At 47.3% G+C, this 23,380-nt stretch overlaps 2 protein-coding genes across 4 annotated transcripts; one reads left to right on the top strand and one right to left on the bottom strand.

Moving 5' to 3' along the window:
- Positions 1 to 371: 371 nt before the first annotated feature.
- On the bottom strand, positions 372 to 4,952 carry NOXO1 (NADPH oxidase organizer 1). 2 transcript variants are annotated; one of them, XM_014936709.1, is made up of 8 exons: positions 4,852 to 4,952; positions 4,310 to 4,390; positions 4,121 to 4,196; positions 3,570 to 3,750; positions 3,197 to 3,387; positions 2,781 to 2,894; positions 2,384 to 2,501; positions 372 to 2,118 (listed from the first exon to the last, which is right to left on the bottom strand). In XM_014936709.1, exons 1-8 carry the CDS (start codon positions 4,915 to 4,917, stop codon positions 1,482 to 1,484), a joined length of 1,464 nt encoding a protein of 487 aa, XP_014792195.1. In that variant the 5' UTR covers positions 4,918 to 4,952; the 3' UTR covers positions 372 to 1,481. The 2 variants fall into 2 exon arrangements, with proteins under 2 accessions (XP_014792195.1, XP_014792196.1); XM_014936710.1 differs by having other exon boundaries at positions 4,310 to 4,318; positions 4,852 to 4,941.
- Positions 4,953 to 18,268: 13,316 nt separating this feature from the next.
- Positions 18,269 to 23,160, top strand: GFER (growth factor, augmenter of liver regeneration). Of its 2 annotated transcripts, XR_001411325.1 has the most exons (4): positions 18,269 to 18,466; positions 18,850 to 19,061; positions 19,952 to 21,464; positions 21,532 to 23,160. XR_001411325.1 is itself a non-coding variant. In XM_014936748.1 (3 exons), the coding sequence occupies exons 1-3, from the start codon at positions 18,269 to 18,271 to the stop codon at positions 20,112 to 20,114; spliced, it is 573 nt and encodes a 190-aa protein (XP_014792234.1). In that variant the 3' UTR covers positions 20,115 to 21,500. The 2 variants fall into 2 exon arrangements, 1 of the variants encoding a protein (XP_014792234.1); XM_014936748.1 differs by lacking the exon at positions 21,532 to 23,160 and having other exon boundaries at positions 19,952 to 21,500.
- Positions 23,161 to 23,380: the final 220 nt, after the last annotated feature.

The following is a 23,380-nucleotide window of genomic DNA, read 5'->3' on the forward strand; positions in this document are numbered from 1 at the left end:
CCTCTGGCCAAGCTCTGGTTTCCTTTTCTATTTTCACCCCCTGAATTTTCAGGGTCTTAAATGGCACTTAGTTTGAAGAGGCAGAACCTGGCTCTGAACAAGCATCTGGTCTTTGCTGGGGTTTTATAGACTTTCTGGAGTTGGGAGACACTACAGGCAATGCTGTATCGTATCCCAGAGCCCAGCAAGGCAGGTGTAGGGATCAGTGTTGTGTCACTGGATATTTTCTTTGCTTGGGCAGAACACAGCCTGGGCCAAGGCAGGTCTCACCTCTGCCTGCCCTGAGTGTTGGTGCCTGGGAGGGAGATAATCACAGTTTTAATTCCCCAGCTGGCAAGTTTTTGAAGTATAAAAACCAAGCAGCCTTCATAAATATTTACATGTATTTTATTTTAGTCTCTCAAATAAATGTAATAAAACGTATAAAATTCAGAACAACATAAACACCTCAAGTTAAATTGCTTGTTTCAAAAATATTAACAGATACCTAGGAGAATAACTAAAATTAAAGATAGAAATCTATATAAAAGTCTTAAGTTTTCCTATAACTATTTTTCTAACTCTATTCTAGAAAATGAGTTTAGGATGAGAATTGTTAGTTTCAGTAACTACCAGATCCCCTTGAAAGGAGAATATTTTGTTCATAAAAATGACTCTGCCCCTGTTACCCAGTTGGGAAACAAGCTGTACTACACCCGCTTTTGTTTCTGTGCCTGCACAGACATCTTTGTAGGAAATAATCAGAGATGAGGGTCCCAGCCACCAGGGCTTTTGTACTGGGCCATTTGGCAGATCCAGCCAATTTGTATATTTGATGGCCAGTTCTCCGCTACCAAATATGACCTAACCTTTAAACCCACCCCTCCAAAACCCCAGACAAACACCAAAAATCAAAGAGTTTTAAAAAAATAATACATAAAATACAATTAATACATAAAATAGGTGGTTCATATGAATGATATTCAAATGGCTGCAGCATCCCATCTCTGCCCCATACTCTGTCACTTCCTCTGCCCGGGTGTCTCTCTGCAGGGTGGCTGTGGTGCTGACAGCTACCCTGCTGTGGGGAATAACGCAAGGACGATGGTGACACTGTCACACACTGCACCGTGGGACAAATACCTGGCCCGAGGGAGAACTGAATCCCAAGTGACCACTGACTTACAGAGGAGCTGCCAGATCCGCAGGTGCCTTGGCTCCCCTGATGAGTTAAACCACTAAATCCCCCGACTCCAGTAAAGCCCCTCCTGGCTCCCCGACCTCCCGGTGTGAGCTGCAGCACCGGTCACTGTTACCCAGGGCAGCAATGTTTGCATGCAAGTTCTGTCAGGATCTATTTGTGTCCTCGGAAAGCAACAAGTCCCAAGCCCTGACGCTGCCCACACCACTGCCCGGGTTCCTGTGGGCCATCAGTGAGGAGGGAGCCCGGCTCTCGGTCGTGGTGCTGGCTCCGGGCTGGGTCCGTGCCTCCCCCGTGGGCACTAGTGCACGCTGGGGAGCAGAGTCTGGAGGGCAGGCCGGGTGTAAGACTTCTGCAGGGCTCGCTTCGTCATGGTGCTGCACTTCTGGAGGATCTCGTGAGCTGAGGGGCGCACGGGCACCTTGGGGACGCAAGTGGCCAAGTCTGGGTCAGTGAGGGAGTGACTTAGATCGCCTGCAGATGACTCCACGAAGCCAGAATCGTTCCTGTCCTTGTGGGTGAGGTGTGGGGACTTGCTGCTGTCCATGGCCAATGTATGCTCCAGGGGAGAGCTCCTGGCCTGCTCGACTTCGGGCAGAGATCTTGACAATTCAGGCTTCCAGTTCAGCCGGCTGTCCCGCTCGCTGCTGCTCCCCGAGCTGAGGGATGAGCTGTCTGACTCCAGGTCTGGGGTGGAGCTGGCCCTGGGCAGAGACCTTGATCTGCTTCTGAGAGAGCTCATGTCCTCTTCAGGCTGGTCAAAGGAAGAGCGAGCCCGTACCCTGTGCTCAGCCTGGGACTGAGGAGCTGTCAGAGAGGAGGCAAGGTTTGGGGTGGAGATGTTGAGCCCGGCAGTCATGATGGTCTGGAGCTTGTGGTGAGGATTCTTGTAGGGCTGGAGGTACATGGAGGGCATGTAGCCGGTACAGCCATTGTATCTGAGGGGGAAGGATGAAAAGCAACACTGAAAAGAGCCCTTTTCCCAGCTCTGACCAAGGGGAGGGTGCAGAGCACCTGGGGGAAGAGGTAAGAACTCAGCCCAATGCTGTACATGGGCATGAGGAAGAGGAAAACCATCCCTAGCCAAGGGTGGTCAATTCAGGGAGCTCCTCTGCACCCCACCTGGGGAGGAGCAGGCAAGAAGCACCTGCAACAGGTAACTGGCTCCCTGGGGGAACAAGAGCTTCGGAAAAGCCTCCTTACCGGATCAGCCACCAGCCATCGTCAGATTTCTTGACCACCTCCACCACGACGCCATTGTTCAGCGAGAGCTCATCTGCCTTCTGAGACTCGTAGTCCCGCACAACAAAGTACAGGCTGCCTGCAGAGAGAAGGGGAGGTTGGTTTTGTCTTGTGGAGAAAATGCCACCATCCCTGTGACCCACCAGCTCAGAAGCCCTGGGGAGCAAGCGAGAGCTGCAGGACAAGCGTCCCTGAGGGTGACTGATCTGCTCAGAGACCCACAGCTGACAGTAGAGCTGATCAGAAGGGTCAGAGATCCAGAAGGGGACTCCAAGCAGTGGTTAAAGCAGTGGGGTTTTTACAAAACTCATTTTTGAAAGAAGAATGCGGTGTCCCAGGGAGGCAGAAGCAAACTTACCATCCTCGTTTGCGCTCAAGACCTTCTGCATGTCCTTGTGGGCATCAATCTCTTCCAGGTAGGGAGCTGGGAACCAGGCTATCTGCTTGTCTGCATTTTCTACTAGCCACCATCCTGCAGCAACCAGGGAAAAAAAAAAAAAAGAGGTTTTTAGCAGCCTGCAAGTAGACAGATGACCATAATCCTGGGGTAGGGGCTGCTCTGCCACAGGAGCCAGAGACAACATGCAAAGCAGCTCAGTGCCTGACGGATGCCACGCTGACACTTTGTTCTTTGATCCCGTGTAAATCTGGGTAAACACACCCCATGTACAGACACCCACACGCACCCCAGATGCTACCGACTAGGCATTTGCCAAGCTATGAATCAACCTACACCATCCATCCCTGAAACTGAAGAATCCCTATCGAACATACCAGTCATGTCCTTGATTAACACTTCAACAATTTCCTTCGTAGCGACTTTGAATTTCTGGTTCTTTGTGTCTTTGGTTTCAAAGGCTTCGATGCATCTGTAGCTCTGGGAAACCTGAGGGCGTGTAATGGAGAGCTGTGGCCCTGGCTGGTTTTTCTTCCCCCCTCCGATTTCGGATGGCATGATCACAACACTGAAAAACAAAGTTTAATATCAGTTTACTGAAAAATCACATGGAAGGTTGAGTTTAGTAATTGTTTTGTTAAAATCATCTATGCAGTAGGCTAAGAAAAGCTTAGGTATCAAAACCAACATCAACATCTTTCTGTTTCACGAAGACACATATAAACAAAAGATGCAAATATGATTTCACACCTGTTTTCAGGAAAGGAGGGATCTAGATCTTGGGTCTGTGCCTTGAAAAACCGAATCACATCTCCACCCTGGGAGATTTTAGCCTCCGTTTTCAGCAGCTCCTGGGAATAAGTTTCCAGCAGTTTCAGTATCTCCAGGCACCAGTTCATTTTCCCGCTCTTCCTGTGCTTCGCGTTTACATCTTTAAAATAACAAAAGCAAAGTTGGTGTAAGACAACAAGGGATCTGGATGCTTTGAGAGCAGCATCTTTTGCCTGAGCAGGGGTGTGCCCTCACCTACTGCCCTTCCTCACACAAGCCACAATATTTAAAGTGTAGTATTAATTTACTAGGTGCAATTATTTATTAAAATAGGCTTTCTGGGTTATTTTAAGTCAGTAATAGACCCAAGCACATAGATGTAACCCAGCAGTATTATGGCATGAGGAGTGAGCTGTTAATCTGTTCCATGGGAAGGTCAGACTCAGAGGCTGAAGTCTGTGTCATCAGTTACGACTGTCCCCAACAGGGCTGTTGTGTTTGTTGGTCCATCAGGGATTTGTTCTCCTTACCTTTAAACCTGGGTATTGTCCGGTCAGATCTCTTAATCGAGCCGCTCTCGATGGGGAATTTTCTCTTCAGCCCTTTCTAAAAGTGAGGAGGAGGAGACAATGGTGATGCTTTGCAGCCCTGACACACGGCTGGGCTCCTTCCCCTCTCCCCAGGACCAGAATCCTATTTTCAGGGAAATATTTACTTACATGGAAATTCTTGAAGTCTTCAAATGTCCGGTAGATTAGAATTTTGTTCTGATCTGACCAAGACACAGACATCATGTATTTCTGTAAAAATAAAAGGGAAAAGAGTGCATTTTTTTTAAATTAAGTGTTCAATATTGGATGTTTTCAAGCAGTTAGCATTTGCCAGGACCTCTGGCTTAGTTCTGGCTTCAGGCTGCAAGATTGTCACATGAAAAAATTAAATAAAATATAAGACCTACAAAAATATTTTCTTAATTTTAGGGCCCCAAATGGGTAATCATTGTTAAAACCAGAGGAAATTTATGACACTGTGAACAGAAGGACAGCAGAATCCAAGATAACCGTTTTCTTATGATATTAAAACCATTAAAAAACAAGTCTAAGACCCCTGTCCTAAATCACAAGGCTCTAATCCCAACACTGCGGGGAAATAAGTATAACCCTATAAGAGTAACTCAAAAATCCCTCTAATTTCCCAATTTGTAAATATTTAAGGAGAAAAAAGAAATCCAACAAAAAAAAAAATTAAATAATTCAAGTACCTTCTGCTTTCCACATTGCATCAAGCCAACAGCCTTTACATCCACTGGGTACCTGCTGGAGCTCATCTTCCCCAAGCCTGCTTCTCCTTCCCAGAGCAGCTGGAGCCTGAGCAGAGATGTGGCTCCGGGCACGAATCCTGCCCTTAAATACTCTGGAGCCGGAGGCAGGACGCTTCCTCCTCCGCCCACTAACGCGGGCAGAAATTCCGTAATTTGACAAACTACCGCGTGCCTTTTACCTGTTCCCCCCCCTCCTTTTAACATGCAAATGTTGCCGGGAGCAGAGTTCAGAGAGCTGGGGAAAAGAAGCATCGTATCTTATCACGTCCTTACTGGAATTACGCCAGTCAGAGAGCCTGGCCCTGTGCCCGGGTTCGGTTATCGTCCCTGGGTGTCGGGGAGGTCACTGGGGCAGCAACACCTGCTGTGAACCAAAGTCCATTTCCAGGGATGGATGTGTTGATGGATCGTGAGGGGTCTGGAGCACAAGTCTTATGAGGAGAGGCTGAGGGAGCTGGGGTTATTCAGCCTGGAGAAGAGGAGGCTGAGGGGAGACTTTACTTCTCTCTACAACTCCCTGAAAGGAGGGTGTAGAGAGGTGGGGGTCAGTCTCTTCTCCCAAGTCACAGGCGACAGGACAAGAGGAAATGGCCTCAAGTTGCGCCAGGGGAGGTTCAGGCTGGATATTAGGAAAAATTTTTTCACTGAAAGGGTTATCAGCCTTGGAATGGGCTGCCCAGGGAGGTGGTTGAGGCCCCATCCCTGGAGGTGTTCAAAAGACGGGTTGATGAAGTGCTGGGAGGTATGGTTTAGTGATGATGTTCCTTGTTTGTTGTGCGGGTGTCTATTTTTGTCAGTTAGGTTGACGGTTGGACAAGATGATCTTTAAGGTCCCTTCCAACCTAGAAGATTCTGTGATTCTGTGTTGTGTTTACAGCTATACGGCATGGACGTGACTGATGGAGTTGCCCACAGTTTGGGCTGCCCTCCCACCAGTCCCAAAAACCGTTTAGGAACGTGGCTTGTTGTCAAGCACAAATCAGGCACAATTCGACGTGTGTGCTAGCTGTGACAAATCCCTTCTCCTTACTGCTTTTTCCCACCTGCTAAGATACTTAGTTTTAAATGGATTTCTGGTAGCTCTATTAATATTTGCATGCTCTCAGAAATTAGTGGGAGATGCTGATGTTGTTGTAGCAAAGGATGAACAAACACGTCCCTGGGCTGTTACTGAGGAAGTCCCAAAGCTTCTCAGCTGTAAATATGTGATGGAGACTCAGCTCCAAGTGCCTGGTGCTCTGTCTTGCATCAAGCCAGGTGTCCATCCCCACCCAGGGCAACCAGCAGCTCTTCCCATGGACCAGCTCCCACTGCTGGACTGGTAATTACAGCCCTGGAAAGCCTGTCCTTTCACTGAACTGCTGCCTTCAGCGTGCCTCAGGTTATGACTCTGCTGATGGGCCTCTGTGTGATCAAACCGCCTTCTCCGTCCTCCCTCCCCCTCTTCTTTGATGAAGCCTAAATTGAATCATTATAATTATTGGAGCCCAAATTGAGAGGCTCAGCGCTGCTTTGCCTTTCATTTTCCAGTTACACCTGGTGTCTCAAAACCCTCAGCAACATTTTTCATCTACTAAAAAAAAAACAACCCAGAATCTGAAATGGAAGCCAAAGAAGATTCCTTCTGGATGGCCAGAAAACATGGTGAGCAGGGCCTCGGTTTGCATTTCATGAGCATGTGAGGCTGCTCCTGCACAACAGGATGGCAGTTTCTGGGGATAAAGGAAATGGTTTTGTGGCAGTTTGATCTCTTGCTGCGGGATCATCCCCACCCAGGGCAACCAGCAGCTCTTCCCATGGACCAGCTCCCACTGCCCGGAGGCACTGCCGGACCGGTAATTACAGCCCTGGAAAGCCTGTCCTTTCGCTGAACTGCTGCCTTCAGCGTGCCTCAGGTTATGACTCTGCTGATGGGCCTCTGTGTGATCAAACCGCCTTCTCCGTCCTCCCTCCCCCTCTTCTTTGATGAAGCCTAAATTGAATCATTATAATTACTGGAGCCCAAATTGAGAGGCTCAGCGCTGCTTTGCCTTTCATTTTCCAGTTACACCTGGTGTCTCAAAAACCCTCAGCAACAGCTGCAGGTGATTTTTCATCTACTTAAAAAAAAAAAAAAAAAAGAATCTGAAATGGAAGCCAAAGAAGATCCCTTCTGGATGGCCAGAAAACATGGTGAGCAGGGCCTCGGTTTGCATTTCATGAGCATGTGAGGCTGCTCCTGCACAACAGGATGGCAGTTTCTGGGGATAAAGGAAATGGTTTTGTGGCAGTTTGATCTCTTGCTGCGGGATGTATGGCCTCTGTTGGGAAGAGAAGGTTGTACAGAGAGCACTTTGGTCCCGTGCACGGGTTTGGTGGGAAAACCCCTTTGATGGCATCTCCAGGTACTTCCTGGCTCAGGGAGCCAGGCAGGAGCTGCCCCACGGAAGGGCAATGCAAAGCAGCTCGCTGTCCTCAACTGTCCCAGAATAGGACCCTTCATCCCTCTGTTCATATAGGGTCCAGAAAACACACGTGCTGTTAAATCTACCGGGTTCAAAAGGTAAAGTGTTATGGATGGAGAGGAAATCACTTAATCCAGCGAGTTTCTTCTTTATGATCGTTCTTATCTAGAAGCTGGCAGTTTCTGAGGCGGCAAAGCCCTTTACCAACTCCCTGTGATCAGGTCCACGCTCACAGGCTTCTCCTCAGCAGCCAAGCTGGGGCCAAGCTCACCTTTACAGGGCTTGTCGTGTGGCTCTCGGCGACTGCTGGAACCAAGACACTCAACAAAGTACATTTGGTTGGCTTCCTGTCTCACTGTAAACACAAAACACAATGTATTTCCAAGACCGTAAAGGTTTAAACATGTTTACCCTTAACAGGATAGGCTAAAGACAATAAAGATCTTGGAGGAGCTGCAATCTATGTATGCATGGGAGATGGCCAGGAGAGGTTGAGGCAGCACATTGCTCCACGTCCGCAGGTACTGCGGGTGTCAGTGAAATCACCAGCTGCTAGTTTCAAAAACTTTGCCGAATTTCACCATTCTTGGAATTCAAGCAGAAGGGCAGTGTGGAAAACGTACACGGAGATGTTACACCAGAAAGGTGAAAGGTGGAGGTCTGCAGGTCTGAAGAACCAGCCATGCAGTTTGGAGAGCTGATTTTCTGGGGGAGATTGGCTGGTGACAGGCATTTTGGATAAAGCAAAGTATGAGCAAAACTATTCAAACCTCGAGAATTAGTTATTGAGAAAGAGTGTTGTAGAAGCAAAGGTCACTGCAATGCAGAAGAGAGGGATGGGGGGAAGAATGGCCAGGCCCTGCTCAGGGTTAACGACACCTCTGGTGTCATCCCAGAGAGCTCTGCTCAGGGCTCTGCAGTTGTTATCATCGAGTATCAAGTATCATTTTCTGGTTGCTATCGAGTTTCGTGTCAAGAAACTGCCCAAGAGATTGGTTTAATGAGTCACGTCATACAGCCTAGAGTGATGCTATCCGTGAAACCGGAGGCAGGGCTGTGCCAGGTTGGATCAGCACAAGGGCTCCTCAACGGCCTAACTGCTCCTCCTTCCCAAAACCCTGACAGGTGAGGGCCACTTCTCTTGGGAAGGATGGATAACTGATCAGAAGAGACCACTAATTCCACTTCCTTGCTGGATGCGTTTGAGCACGCTTACAAAAAAGCCCCAAACCAAAGCCGTTTCCCTGATGTTACGTCAAGTTTACTTTATCTCTTCTACTACTTCCATATTATCCTGCCATAAATTGGTACCTCCTTACATGTAATCATTAACTGACGGGTAGGAGTGGTATGCCTGGAAGAAGTAAAACTCAGTCAGTATTGCTGGGCGCTGCTGTTTCATCACCAGTTATTTATTTTCATAGGCTATGAGGACAGCAGTCACTTTTTTCTTTAGCTGTTTTACAAGGTCCAAATGAGGTCATAAATTAACAAGCAATATATAGGAGGGGACTGCCCAGGTTTGACAATACCAAGGAAGGACAAGTTTCCCTCCGTATTAGCTGCAGGCGCTCTGCAGCCTGCTCCAAGAAAGTCACGTACGCCTGGCAAAGGTGGAGCTGTGCCTCCTGCTCCTCGGAGAGCATCACCACTGCCATAACCAGCTGCTCTGGGTACACAAAATGCTGTTTGTGTCACAGAAAGTGACTAAGGTATGCTCATGGGGAGTCACACCAGAGTCCCTGCCCCAAAAGAGCCCACAGTCTGAAGGATAGGGCAGGTCATCCAGTGGTTTCAGGGAGTCCCCCTGGCCACCCGGGCTGCTCCCTCTGCTATTTCCATTACAAGACCAGCTTTCCTCCACTGAGTATAAAATCTCCATCACAAATAAACACTTTCACTGAATTTCACTGAATTTCACTGAATTTTTTAGAGTTGGAAGGGACCATAGAGATCATCTAGTCCAACTCCCCTGCTGAAGCAGGATTGCCTAGAGCTAGAGCATGTTACTCAGGAGCATCCAGGCGGGTCTTGAAAATCTCCAAGGAAGGGGACTCCACAACCTCCCTGGGCAGCCTGTTCCAGGGTTCTGTCACCCTCACCGTGAAGAAGTTTCTCCTCATATTTGAGGGGTCTGCTTTTCTTTTCCTTTCAGTCTGGATCAGGAATAACTTCATCTGATGTGTTTAACCAGAGTACAGCAGGTGGGACAAGAGCCTGGACCAATCCCTCACTCCATCCAACGGGAGCCAGAAGCAGAGTTTGAGCGTGCGGATGCTCGGAGGTAGCCACAGGCAATTTGTCTCCAGCTCCAACACAGCCATTTTCCAAGTCACACAAGCAATGGCCGTGTCACAAATGCACACACACACAAAAGAGAAGGAGCCGTGTTACAAACAGCCTTTATCATACACAGAAGCCAGGTCTGGGCTGGTCAGTGACCTGCACATCTCATGGCTGCAGATGTGCTGGACTCTAAATCAGGCATTTCTCTTTCCATGCCCTGAATGGGGGGAACTGCTAGAGGTGAGACTCGCTGACCTCTTGCAAACTCAACAGGGAAAGGCAAAGAGAGACAAAATCCTCCAACCACCCTTGAGATACTACGGCTGCAAGAAAGAGATATGGAAAGGAGCCGTGGGCACAGCCAAGGGGGGCCCTTGGCTGGCACAACGCTGGCAGGAGAGCTGTATCTTTTCCCACCTTCAGGATCAAAACCTGGCCTTTGTTGTTCCTGAAGGTCACCTGCGATAACACATGACCTATCAGCACCTTTAATGAAAAGCCCAGCTGCTAAAAGCTGATTTTAAGAGTACAAAGAGCTTTTAGACTTCCAATAAATAGAGAAACAGACTCTTGTTTAAAAAGAATTAAAAAAAATCAAACACTGGAGTTGACAAAAATATCCTTCACCTCTTAAACAAAGGAAGCAATTGAACTTTCACACAGGCTGGGATGAGAGATTTTGCAATATCTAATCCAGAAGAAGGTATTTCATTTCCTCCTAATTTCACTGAAGCATTTTTCAGTGGGCAGCGGAATCCAATTCAGAAAGACTCTGAGCAAAAGGGAGTGCTCATTTTCTACAAGCCCTTCACCTGCCTTTTTCACAAGGGAACTCCATGCAATCTCTGTGAGCCAGCATGTGGAGGGGGGCTGTCATTCTCCCCTCTGCTCTCTTCTGCCACCCTCCCATCTCAGCATGAATCCCACTCCTTTTAATCTTGGTTATTGCCCCCACGCAGGAGACCAGGGCTCACAACACAGAATCCTCATGGTTGGAAGGGACTGTTGGGATCATTGAGTCCAACCAAAAAAATAAAAAAAAACCCAAACCTAAAATAATAAAAAAGACCAACCCACACAAACAAATCAAAACCGGACACAAATCAACAATCTCGGGCACTAGAGCATGCCCTGAAGTGCCATTTCTACACGTTTCTTAAATACCTCTTAGGGATGGTGACTCCACCACCTCCCTGGGCAGGCTGTTCCAGGGCCTGACCACTCTCTCAGTAAAATAATTCTTCCCAATATCTAATCTAAATCTCCCCTGCAGCAACTTCAGACCATTTCTTCTGGTCCTGTCATTATTCCCTTGGGAGAAGAGGCCAACACCTACCTCTCTACAACTTCCTTTCAGGGAGTTGTAGAGGGCAATGAGGTCTCCCCTCAGCCTCTTCTTCTCCAAACTAAACATGCCCAGTTCCCTCAGCCTCTCCTCATAGGACTTGTTCTCCAGACCCCTCACCAGGTTGGCAGCTCTCCTCTGGACATGCTCCAGCACAACACAGGGGGTCCTGTCCCTTGGGTATCTGATACCACAGAGCCAGATGGCTGGTGTAAAATCACAGCAGCACATCAAACTCCCTCAAACCTCACAGCTGCTGGCTGAGCAGGGTTAAAGCACCGGAGCAAATTTTCCTTGAAATACCTTCGACAGACAGGCCCCTGTTTACTAAGCACTTGTTGCAATAATTTCATAGCTCCTTTATAGAAGTGGTGTGTTTTTCTAAGGTTACACAAAGGGCAAAAGCGTGATTCAAGAAGAAAACTTGCAGGAAGGAGGAGAATGTAACTTAAGCCCCCGCACGAGAAAGTTTTCTGCATCATTTCCTAAAGAAAAAAAAAAAAGAAAAAAAAAAGGTGTTTAATGCAGCGGGTGTTCGTGCTGGGACCTGTCTATGGGATATGAAGGGAGATGGAAGGCAGGGTTCGGTTTCCAAGGGGTTTCAGCCTCCAGGAGGCCCTGCACGCTCCGAAATCCATCAGGGGAAAACCCCAGCGACACAACCTGTACAGCCACGGCAAGAGGAGCAAGTGCTGGTGAACACGTAGAAATACTGTTTTCACTTGGGCAAAATCTATTCTTACCTCGTGCTAAATATGGCAAAGCCTAATCAGAGACAACACCGTTGTATTCCTCCCAGATTAGTCAGAGAAGTGCTCTGCTATTCTTACCCCTTCCTCATTCCCCACAGCCATCCATAAGCAGAATATGCAAAGTGCCTTATCTCTCCTGGTGTTAACATCAGCTCTTGGAGCTCAAGTTAAAAGTCCACCTAAAAGACCAAAGGCAAGACCTTTACGTTCCTTCCCCCGAAAACAATATTTAATCTTCACTCCGAAGCCTGGCCGGGAGAAGAATAACGCGGAAGGAGAAGTGTTGTTTCATTAATGTTTAATTCTTAATGATTGAATACATTTTCATGGCAATTGTGATCTGAGGAATCTCTTCCTCCACCGGTGATTGAGACTTACTAGTGTCCACATGCTTTGATCTGCTTCTAGAAAACGGAATCACACCACAACCAGGGAGAGCTGCAAATGGATGAGGAAAAAGACAGAAACCTCCAGCTGTACCTGTCCTCCCAGCAGACAAGCAATTTTGAAAGCACAGCTCTCGTGGCAACAGGGTCATTCACTTTTAGGAGGCGAAAATGGGAGACACTGATAAGGAAAGACCCACAAAATCCACACAACATTTTTAAATGAACTTCAAATAGCGTCTTCTTACTAAAACAAAGGGTGCTCCTATGGGGCAGCTGCAGCAGCAGAAGCCCATGTCCATGCTGGAGCCCACCTTGAACTCTCCTGCCGTTCGCAGAGGGCAGAGGGCTCTCCTCTCACAAGGCCAAGAGGAACAGGAGCAGCTGGCTGAAGATTTTGTGCTTTGTTTTTCAAGAGCACAAAAGGAAAAATACCAATTTTGCCCTGTTTGTGCTCAGAATGCATTAACTGATTCCACGGATGCTCGGAGAGAGTCTGGGATGTGGGAGACAGAGACTGGAGCACGACACAAACGTCAGAGCGCTGGCTGTACCAACCTGCACAGAATAATTTGATTTTCTCCCTATCCCTGCCGTTGCAGATATATACACAGCTAGTTCGGAATTCTCGTTTTAGTCAGCAAGAGGATCCACACAGCACAAACTTTAAAATAATGTACTGCAGTCGCTGGGTACAGACCCCCAGCTTTGAGCAAGGAAGAGTCGCGGTGTAGTCTGTGTGAAGTCTTACACCTCGGACTGTTTTGAACTGATTTTAATAGTTCTGGATGGATCTGAACTGTGATCGATGTCTCACCCGTTCCCTGGTAGTGAAACGTGCCAGACTGGCAGCAGGCTCCCTCCTGATAACTGGGAGACAAATTCATGCCTTGGGAAATTTCAGAGGTGATGCATTTCTTGCATATAAGCAAAGCTGTTACAATATGATTCACTTACCTGGAAATACACATTATTTTTTGATGCTGCTATTTCCTAGTTGACTGTAATTTCACAAACAACTGCATGACTAATTCCTGGTGCTGGCGTTGTAACTGGTTGGACTTTAGGCTCACGTCCTTCCATGTAAATAAAAATTGGCTTCCTGTTGCTGTATTCCCTTGGAGAGGGCAACAGTTACGTTGACTGGAGGTGTCTATAAAACCATCACAAAAAACACGGTAAGAATCTCAATTCCAAAGAACTTAAAATAAATGCATAGTAATAAATTAATGAAAAGTCAGTGGTGTTTATGTTCCCAAATGAAGAATGCGGCTTTGTGAGTATTATTCCTTGTTCTCTTGTCAAAATCTAAATTTTACTGCAGTACTGGAGAGAAACACATCCCAGCAGGCAGTCCAGGCTCACTGGCTCTGCTGGTGATTACACTTTAAGATCCCATTGCATCCTAGAAAGTGGGCTGTGCAGAGTTTTGTCCTCTCTGGTCATTAATCCCGCTATCCCTGAAAATTAGCAGCCTTTCTGCAGATATAATCATATCCATACATAATAAGCACTCTGCTGTAGCCTGGGGCTACACTGCTGGGAAAAGAGCTGTGTGAAGCATCCTTGGGGCCACCCTTCCTTGGGATGCCCACTATCCTTGAAAATTAGCAGTCTTTCTGCAGATATAATCATATCCATACATAATAAGCACTCTGCTGTAGCCTGGGGCTACACTGCTGGGAAAAGAGCTGTGTGAAGCATCCTTGGGGCCACCCTTCCTTGGGACCACCCCTCCTCGGGATCACCCCTCTTTGGGACCACCCTTCCCTGGGGCCACCTCTCCTTGGGGTCACCCCTCCTTGGGACCACCTCTCCTTGGGGCTTCCTCTCCTTGGGGTCACCCCTCCTTCAGACCACCCCTCCTTGGGGCCACCCTTCCTTGGGGCTTCCTCTCCTTGGGGCCACAATTCCCTGGGGCCACCTCTCCTTGGGGCTTCCTCTCCTTGGGGCCACAATTCCCTGGGGCCACCTCTCCTTGGGACCACCCTTCCTTGGGACCACCTCTTCTTGGGGTCACCCCTCCTTTCCTCAAGACGGATTCTTGGGGTCACCCCTCCTTTCCTCAAGACCTGTTCTTAAGCTCAGGCCTTTGTCCTCATCCGAAGCCTGGTCTGGGTATGCCTGTGCCACGCGTTTTGCCCATCCTGACTTGACTTTCTGGCTGCGGTGCCACACGGCTCAGAGGACCAGGGAAGGGTCCATCCCCAAAAGGTGTCCGTCACCAGGGAGGTGTCCATCCCTAGGGGGGTGTCTGTCCCCAGGTGCCAACCTCTTGCTAGAGAGCGAGCAGAAGGATGCGTATCTGGCCTCAAATTCGGGTCATCTCCCGTTGCCAGCCCATTTCTTCTTCCATCCACATGCGCCCACTGCCAGCTGCCAGTTCCCAAGCTCTTGCTTATCGAGTGCCAAGATAATAGCAGAAGATCAAACAGAAGTCTTCCTCTGAGAAATGCAAACACACCCTTTTCATCTGCTCGAGCGCGGGTTTTGCTAATGCTTCCTGGTAATTACCGTCAGTGCCATCCTGCAGGTTACCCTATTCCAGTCACAGCTTGCGCAGCTGTTTGGAAGAGGCACCGATGCAGCAAACTTCAGTGAGCCCGGTCTCACAGACATAAGTAATTGAAAAATAGGTGCTTTGTTGGCAGTGCCCGTGCCCAGGAGCACTGCAAGGTGTCAACAGGCACCTGGACCATGGATGGAGGAAGCCTTGTCTGGGCAGCACGGGACAGAGCCGTGCTCTGCTCCCTGCCCCCAGGAAGCAGCTGCTTTTAGGAGGGGTCTTCGTTAGGACCTCGTTTGGTGACAGGCTCTACCCCACCACCAGCTCCTGCACCACAGAGGGCTGGGTGGGAGCATGCACCATGCTGGCTGGCTGGGACTCACCACGGGTTCCTTTGCCCCCAGAGCTCCATCCCACCAAGCTCATGTGTCGGTATTAATTAGGCTCTGCACTCGGATTCAATTAGAGACAGGAAAGTGGATTTCCTCTCTCTGATTCGAATCTGAGCGTCTCCCTATTTTTTTTTTCCTTGCCTGCTTTGAAACTAGATAACGCTGACCATGAGAGCAAAGGGAGAAAATGGGGAGCACCTTTTCCTAAAGAGCCAGCTCTGCTCTTACAGCCAACCAGAAAAGGGGTAGGGGGAGCAACACTGAGCCCAAATCACAGAATGGCAGAATGGCTGGGGTTGGAAGGGACCTCTGGAGATCATCTAGTCCAAGCCCCCGCCAAAGCAGGGTCACCCAGAGAAGTCTAGACAGGAACGCACCCAGGAGGGTTTTGAATATCTATGTAGAAGGAGACACCTCACCCTCTCCAGGCAGCCTGTTTTGCACCCTCACAGGAAAGAAGTTTTTCCTCATGTTGAGATGGAATTTCCTGTGTTCCAGCTTGTGTCCATTGCCCCTTGTCCTGTCACAGGGCACCACTGAGAAGAGCCTGACCCCATCCTCTTGACACCTTCTTGACAAATCCCTCTGTAAGCAACAGCTTCTTTCCAGGTTATGAACTTTACCCTTTTAAATAAAAGTAAAACATGCTTATATTTTAACGACCTCAATAAACGAAATCACTAACAAGAAAGCAAACAGACTATTAACATTGAACAAGGAGATTGCTTTGAATTAGAAACATCTCTGCAACTATTTAATTGCTTGAAGGCTAAGCAATAAAACACTGTAGGAAATTCCCCGGGTCCCTCTTCCAGAAACCAGCATACCTTTTTTTCCTCAATTAAAAAATAAAAAATGAATGTCAGCAACATCATTTAAATATTTATTGGTGGGTAAAGAAAACAAACATAAAGAATGTCTATTCCCCTACTTCATCTTTCCTTCGTGTGTAAAATTTAGATATATAGCTGTCTATAACTTTAGACAAAGCCATTTCAGTAGATCCTATCAGTTACTCTTGTCTCTTCTCTCTCCCTCACCAATATCAGTAAATAAATGTTCTCACGAAATTGCAAATAAAAAAAGTAAGGAGCACTGGTAAACAGGAGGCCTAAAGATGGAAATCCAGATCGTCAGCTCAGTTCTACACAGACCAGGAAACAGATGAGCCATTTCCATGTAAAGCACTCTAAGTTGTTAAATATTTTTGAGGGCAAGTCTTTGAAGTATTTCTCTAAAATGACGCATTGCCTACTAAACATTTTACACTATGCTGCGTTAAATATATCAGGGGGTAACAGCTGAAAATGAGCAGTATTTTTCCAGCAACTTTCATACAAATTGTGTCTTGGCAGAATTGGCGACACGACAGCACTTAAAATCAGGCAAAAGACTCAAGCTGCATTTCAAACAGGCTACGGAACATCCTGGAAGGAATAGGATGTGAAGAAACACAGCTCTTTGCAGGGGCAGGAGCTGCTAAGAGGGCTCCCAGGCCGTGACTGCCTGAAGGGACAGGAAAAGGGCTGGTGCTCCCTGAAGGGGAAGAGAAAGAGGGAGGGGAGGCAAAAACCTACCCCAGCCAGCCAAGATGAGATTTCTTAAGATGATATTTTAGTTCTTCTCCATCCAGGCCATGCATTTGTTTGTATTAAACAAAATAATCGTATTTTTCACATGTTCTGCAGGGCATGAAGAGGTGAAAAGTGGAAATGGATAGAAAATTCACATTCTAGAGTGCATTCTCCACAGAGGGAGACTTATCCTCTAATGCCATGACAACATCAAGCCAAAAGGAAGGAAAAGAGCAAATCTGTGCTGCCCTCCAACTTTTCATCTTCTGATGCCCATCAAGAACTAACCTCGCACTTCAGGTGGTGAAATCGGTCAAAAGCTTTATCTGCACTTTTAGCAAGGAGCCAAGCTGCAGTGAATTAACCTTTCCAAGGGGTGAGAGCCCCAGCTCTGAAACTGACGCAGTGCTAGATCATCACCCAGGTTCAACCAGAGCTGGGTCACCATCCTCACATGCTCGCAAAACCTGTGGCTCACCAGGAGCAAAAGAAGAGCAGGAGAACTGCTGAATGTCTGCTGAAGACCAAAGACCTGGGGCAAGTCCTGGGCTCTCTTTCACCCCAGCTGCACTCAGCCATAGGCGAGGCCTTGCTTCTTTGATGTACCTGCCCTTGTGTAAAAGGTGCAAACTCTCTCAGAACAAAAATAAAAATAAATCGTTCCTCAATACGGTTTTACAACCTGGGTGTTAAAACATGTATGGGTGTGTTCTGCTATAGGTGTACAAGTTGGAATTGAGTTATCACAGAATGGTTTGGGGTTGGAAGGGACCTTTCAAGGTCACCTAGTCCAACCCCCTGTCAGTGAGCAGGGGCATCTTGAACAAGAGCAGGTTGCTCTGAGCCCCAGTCAACCTGACCATGAATGTTTCCAGGGTTGGGGCATCTCCCACCTCTCTGGGCAACCTGGGCCAGTGTCTCACCACTCTCATGGTGAAACATTTCTTCCTTAGATCTAGTCTAAATCTACACTCTTTTAGTTTAAAACCATTACCCCTTGTCCTACGGCAGGCCCTGCTAAAATGCTTGTCCCCATCTTTCTTATAAGCCCCCTTTAAGTACTCAAAGGCCACAATAATGTCTCCCTGGAGCCTTCTCTTCCCCAGGCCGAGCTTCTCCAACTCTCTCGGCCTGTTGTTTGTTCTTTAAATCACGCTGTTGACTGTATCTCTGTGCTGGAGATAAGGCTGAGGTGCCCTTTGCCACTGCTGGCATGTAGGAGAGCTGCTCTGTGCCATGAGCTTTGCCACACACAATGTGTATATATATATATATATACACACACACACAGAGATGCCAGGTGGACAATCACTGGCAGAAGGCCCACATCACTGCGCTGTGTGAAGGAAAACCCACCCAGTTCTCCTCAACCACACCGTTAAAACCCAGAGCCTGCTGCTGTATTGGGAAAAAAACCATCAGAAACGTGCACTTCGGTGTTTAACAGTGAACGCCCGGGCCGAGCCTCCTCATCTGCACACAGGAAGGGCCCCGTCCCTGAAGCCAGAGCCCGGCCGGGGGTACAGCGAGGCCCTCCCGCCCCTCCCGAGGCCTCGGTGCCGTCCCCGGCCTCGGCCCCCCGCGCTGCTCCCTCCAGAGGGGAACCGGGGACGATTCAAATGGCGGCCTCCCGCCACGGCCTCCCCGACCCGTGGTGTACCGCGGCGCCAAGATGGCGGCGCCCAGGGAGGACCGGCAGTGTCGCGGCGCTCCGCCGTTCTCGGGTACCGAGAGCGGCCCCTTCACCGGCGCGCACGGCGCCGCGGGCTCCGGGGCGGAGGAGCAGTCCAAGAAGCCTTGCCGAGCCTGCACGGATTTCAAGAGCTGGTTCCAACAGCAGAGGAAGCGGGCGGCCCCGGGCGGCGGCGGGGTGAGGCGGCGGTTTCTCCGGGGAGACTGGGGGGCGTGGGGAACCCCCGCTGTTATCTCTGGGGACCTGGGGGGGCTGTGGTACGTCCAGCCCCCACAGAAATGTGGAACGGATCTCTGTCCTGTCCCCCCAAGTGTGATGGGGCTGTGTGGCCGCCTCCTGAGGGTGTGAAGGAGCCAGGGGGAGGGTTACCCCTGTGTGGGGGTGTGAGGGGGGCCTCCATCTTCTCCCCCCCGGGTGTGAAGGGCGGCTCTGTCGTTATCCCCCACAGAGGCTGTGAAGGGCCTGTGTTCCCCCATCTCCCCCTCCCACCTGAGCGCAAAGGGGCTGTTTTCACACCGAGCGCTGGCATCCCCCTCACACAACCCTCTCTCCTGCTCCAGGACGAGACAGTTGCCGAGGAGAGAGGGCCACCGCCGAACTGTCCCCTCGACAGCGAGCAGCTGGGCCGCAGCACCTGGGCCTTCCTGCACACCATGGCAGCCTACTACCCCGACCGCCCCACCGGTGCCCAGCAGAAGGAGATGAGAGAGTTCATCAACCTTTTCTCCAAGTTTTACCCCTGCGAGCACTGCGCTGAGGATCTGAGGGAAAGGTGAGTTGCCTCATCCTTGGGGTTTTGATTTTTTTTTGATGGCTGCTGTTGAAGGGGCTAGCCTGAAATGCAGCTATTTGCATATCAGCAGCTCTTCCTGCCGTTGGGGTTTGTAGCTACCTGAAGTGATTTCTTCCATTATTGCATCAATCGGAGATACATTCACTCAGAAAACAAATACCTTTTCTCATGCTGTTTGATTGCGTGCTGCCTCCAAGACATCCCTGAGGTGATTTTGGGATTTTCTGGTTCAAACTGGAGTTGTGCTTAGTTGTGAAATTACACTGGGACTTGAAGTAATTAGGCTTTCAGGAGGCAAGTGTTTTTCTACCCCCCAAAAGCCCCTTTATTGGCAACCTCAGCAGTGGAGGCAGAAACTGAAATGGACTGTGATGTTTAGTAAAGTTTTCTATTCCTGTTACTGTCGACTTTTTTCTCAAAATTTCAACTCCTTTTTTCTGGATGATGAATACACACCAAAAAAGTCTGAAACCTAATTATTGACTTAGCAGGCATCACGTGGCAAAACAAATGCTCAGTGTTTTTTCATATTTTTTTTCAATTATTAATTATTTGCTGTTTTCCATGAGCTCAAGTACTTACTGCTTTTTATCATAGATAAGCTGTTTGACTCCTGTGTTTTCCAGTTGACCAGATGAGGCAGTGAATGAAACTAAAGCCAACTGCAGCCATTGGTATTTTGTAGGGGAGGTTTGGCCTCTGATAATTGCTGATCTCTGTGTGCTTTCTTCTGGATTCTCTTTAGGACTCTCTCAGGACTCAGTAGCAGAAAAGACGACTCTGGCTGTCTGTGTGCTACGTGCCCGCTTTGGGTATTGAAGTTGGTGGCTGTAAAAAAGTAACATTTTTTTCCTCTTCCCTGTTTGCAGATTGCGTACAAATCAGCCTGATACTAGCAACAGAAATAACTTCTCCCAGTGGTTGTGTCTTCTTCATAATGAAGTGAACAGGAAACTGGGGAAATCTGAATTTGACTGCTCTCGTGTGGATGAACGCTGGCGGGATGGTTGGAAAGACGGTAGTTGTGATTAATCCATAGAGACTGCTTTGGAAATCTAACAGACCAATATGGCCATGAGTCACTACAGGGAGATGTGCGAGTAAAGAACTGCGTGGTTGTGTGCTTGTGTGTGTGACTGGTATGGCTTGTGGAAATAAAGGTAAACCAATTCTAAAAGTAACTTTGAAAATCTTAGCCTAATAATATTTTGATAAATTATTACATAAATATATTACCTGAGGGATTGAGGCCTTACGTTCAACACAGGAATGGCTAGGAACCTGTGAAATTAAGCCACTGACAAACTCATGGAGACTTTTTCATAATGACATTTCATTATTTTGGGGGCGTTTCTGTGACTAGAATTTGTTTTCCCTGAACGCAGTTGTAGAGGGCTGCCCTGTGCCATTTTACGTTTATCTGCAGGTATTACTCTGATGTTTTAGAAAATGCATCTGATTAATTGTAATTTTAATTTCTGTTGTTCTGATGGCACAAAACACAGCATGAGTTTTCTCCAAGTCTGTACTCCTGAATCTCTCTTTCCGAGATCTTTCATGCTTGTTTGTAAATTTGCATCCAGTTCCTTTGATAAAAGGCCTGAAGGCGGGTGCATTTAATTCAAACACTAAAGCCAATAGAGCCCAGATTTCTCATTTTATGTTTGTGTTTCAACTTACCATGTAAGAGGGCATCGTAGAAAGAGAAATTGAAGCAGGACAAAAAAAAACCCCACATCTGATGAATGGAATGAAGTATCAGCTGGGTGAAATTCAAATGTCTTAAATTGATTGCTAATTTTCTTTGTATTCAGAAATGGTGTAATGGTAAGTTCTACTGAAATACTTATTCTTAAAGCCAATAACCTCTTCGTCTCTGCTGTGAACTTCTGTCTGTTGTGAAAATAGCTTGAGACTGATACCTGTAATGAAGCATATTTAGCTTTGTTTAGCATACGGTATTTCTGAGATGTCCCTCTAGTTTTGAAATCCTTGATTGGTACTTGCTGACCTGGTCGATCCCCTGATCTGGTGTTATTCCCCAGCTAAAAATCCCTGTAGAACAAAAGGACTTTGCAAGCCCCCTACAGTATTTGAGTCCTGCTTAAGACTGCGATGTCAGGTTTACATGGTATTTATTGCACAGGGGACTCCAAGGAGTCCCTGGGGTAGGTTCCCTCTGTAGAAACTGCTCAGAATCCATGCTATGTATATTTTTTCCGAGGTAAAATATACCGCATCAGTATATTGATACATAAATGTGCATTTCAGCTTCAAGTGAAACAGCAGTGTGATTTACACCACAATGCATATAAACATGTGTCTCTTTTTATAAAGAGACAGCTTATAAAAAAAAAAAAACCGAAGTCAAAAGAATTTCAGGTTCTTAAAGTAGATAGTCATGTCATGCCCTTATTGCATTTCCAAAACAAAGTCAAAAGAATTTCAGGTTCTTAAAGTAGATAGTCATGTCATGCCCTTATTGCATTTCTGGCTGTGAAGAGTTTGCAGGAATTTGCACAACCCACGACAATAGTAGGCTTTTTCCTTCTGTACTTCCTGCTGAGGATTTCTTGTGTGTTTTAGTGAGCTTCCTTATTTCATGCACTACCGTACATTTGTAAATTTACTCTTGTTGATAGTGTTACCTGGAACTGTTAGTGAGACTTATTATAAAAGTATTAGAGTGATGACAGCTCATATCTAAGAACTTTGGTTCTTCAAACCTGTGTACTAAACCTTAGTGTTTGGTGAAGCAATAAGAACTTTGAAAATACATTTGAATGTTTTATGGTGCATTCAAGTTCTTTCTAGTTGTTAAAACAGGAGGAGACAAATTTTATGGACCTGTTATTATTGAAGGGTTTTTTTTTTAATGTAATAACGTTTCTAAACACAAACCCAACAAAACCAGTGATAAGATACTTCATGAAGATAGCAATCTGACTTGTGACTTGAAAGTAGGATGCGAAAATCGCCCTATTAACATGTTGAATTTCTTAGAACAATTAAATTCCAGGCCTGGGTTTTTATCTTTTCAGTAATAAACTCAGTCCCCAAAATGAAGCACATTGATATCTGCTAGTGGAGAGAGGACCAACAGAAAGGCTGTAGCCCTGCCCTTTTGTCAGGCCTGACCTGAATTGTCCAGTTCTGTCAGGGTAGTTTTAGTAGCTGGGGGTGTTGCCAGGCATTTTCTTCTGGATTTGGTTGTTCTAGAGGAGGAATTTACTGTTCTTCCTTTCCAGTCTGCCCTCAGCTATTCTCTGTGACAATTTCATCACCCATGGAGCAGATGATGAGATTTCTTCCAGCGTAAATTTGCTTCACTGTAAACAAGCAGGTTGGTAAAACACCTGTCTCATCCTTTTTTTGTCTTAATACTGAAAATGGGCTGGGTTGGTGAGTTCCACGTGCTTGTGCAAGCACACTTGATCTCTGTGGCCGAGTCCTGGGACCACTGCTCTCTTCTGCTGGCAAGCTGTTGGTGATGGGCAGGTGCGTGGTAACCTTCCAGCATACTGCAGTGTCTGTCCCCATATTAAGAGTGTAGAGAGGAAAATAAACATGGATCCTGCTCAAAATCTGGGGGAGCAGTTGTGGTGACACAAAATTTTTGTCACCTTGTGTTCAAGGAGGTGGTAGATGTGTGGAGAAGGAAAAGCCCCTTCTGCCAGCAGTGCAGGGGTAGGGAAAGAGCCTTAAAGCTGAAGCCAGCATCTTTAGCAAATGCTTCCTAATAATGAGGCCACCAGCTGTGGCTGTTAAGATGTTATTAGGGCACTTTGTAACTTTGCTAAGTAGCCATTTGGTAAAAAAATCTATGCTTGCACTCTGTTCTCTCATGTTTCTGGCTTTGCAAAAGAGCTTTGACTTAGGTATTTCTCAGGCATATTGTTATCTCTGCGGACTTGAGTGTGTGGGGAGGGGGGGATTTTTTTTTTTTTGCTGCTCATTTGTACCACATCTCAAGTTTTAATCTTATGTAAGGAATTTCTATTGAAGATACTTGTATTTGTGTACAGAAAATTGTGAATTCTCTTCTAAATGCACTTGATTAAATCTAGTTTTAAAAATATCTGTATTCAAGTTATATTTCCTGTTGATGTGAAAATAATAAAGCAACTGAGTTCATTCCTGGCTTCTCTACTGCATGAGACCTTAGGAGAAGGCATCATATAGTGCTGGTGTGTCCAACCGTTGCATGCCAATGTGTTTCCATCTGACCTTGATTGCTCAGCTGAGGTTGTGTGATTCTGGCTGTGTATGGAGCAGACAAACAGGGGCTGCAACTGGTC

This window comes from Calidris pugnax, unplaced genomic scaffold (assembly GCF_001431845.1).
Source record: "Calidris pugnax isolate Ruff unplaced genomic scaffold, ASM143184v1 scaffold17, whole genome shotgun sequence".
Lineage (NCBI taxonomy): Eukaryota > Metazoa > Chordata > Aves > Charadriiformes > Scolopacidae > Calidris > Calidris pugnax.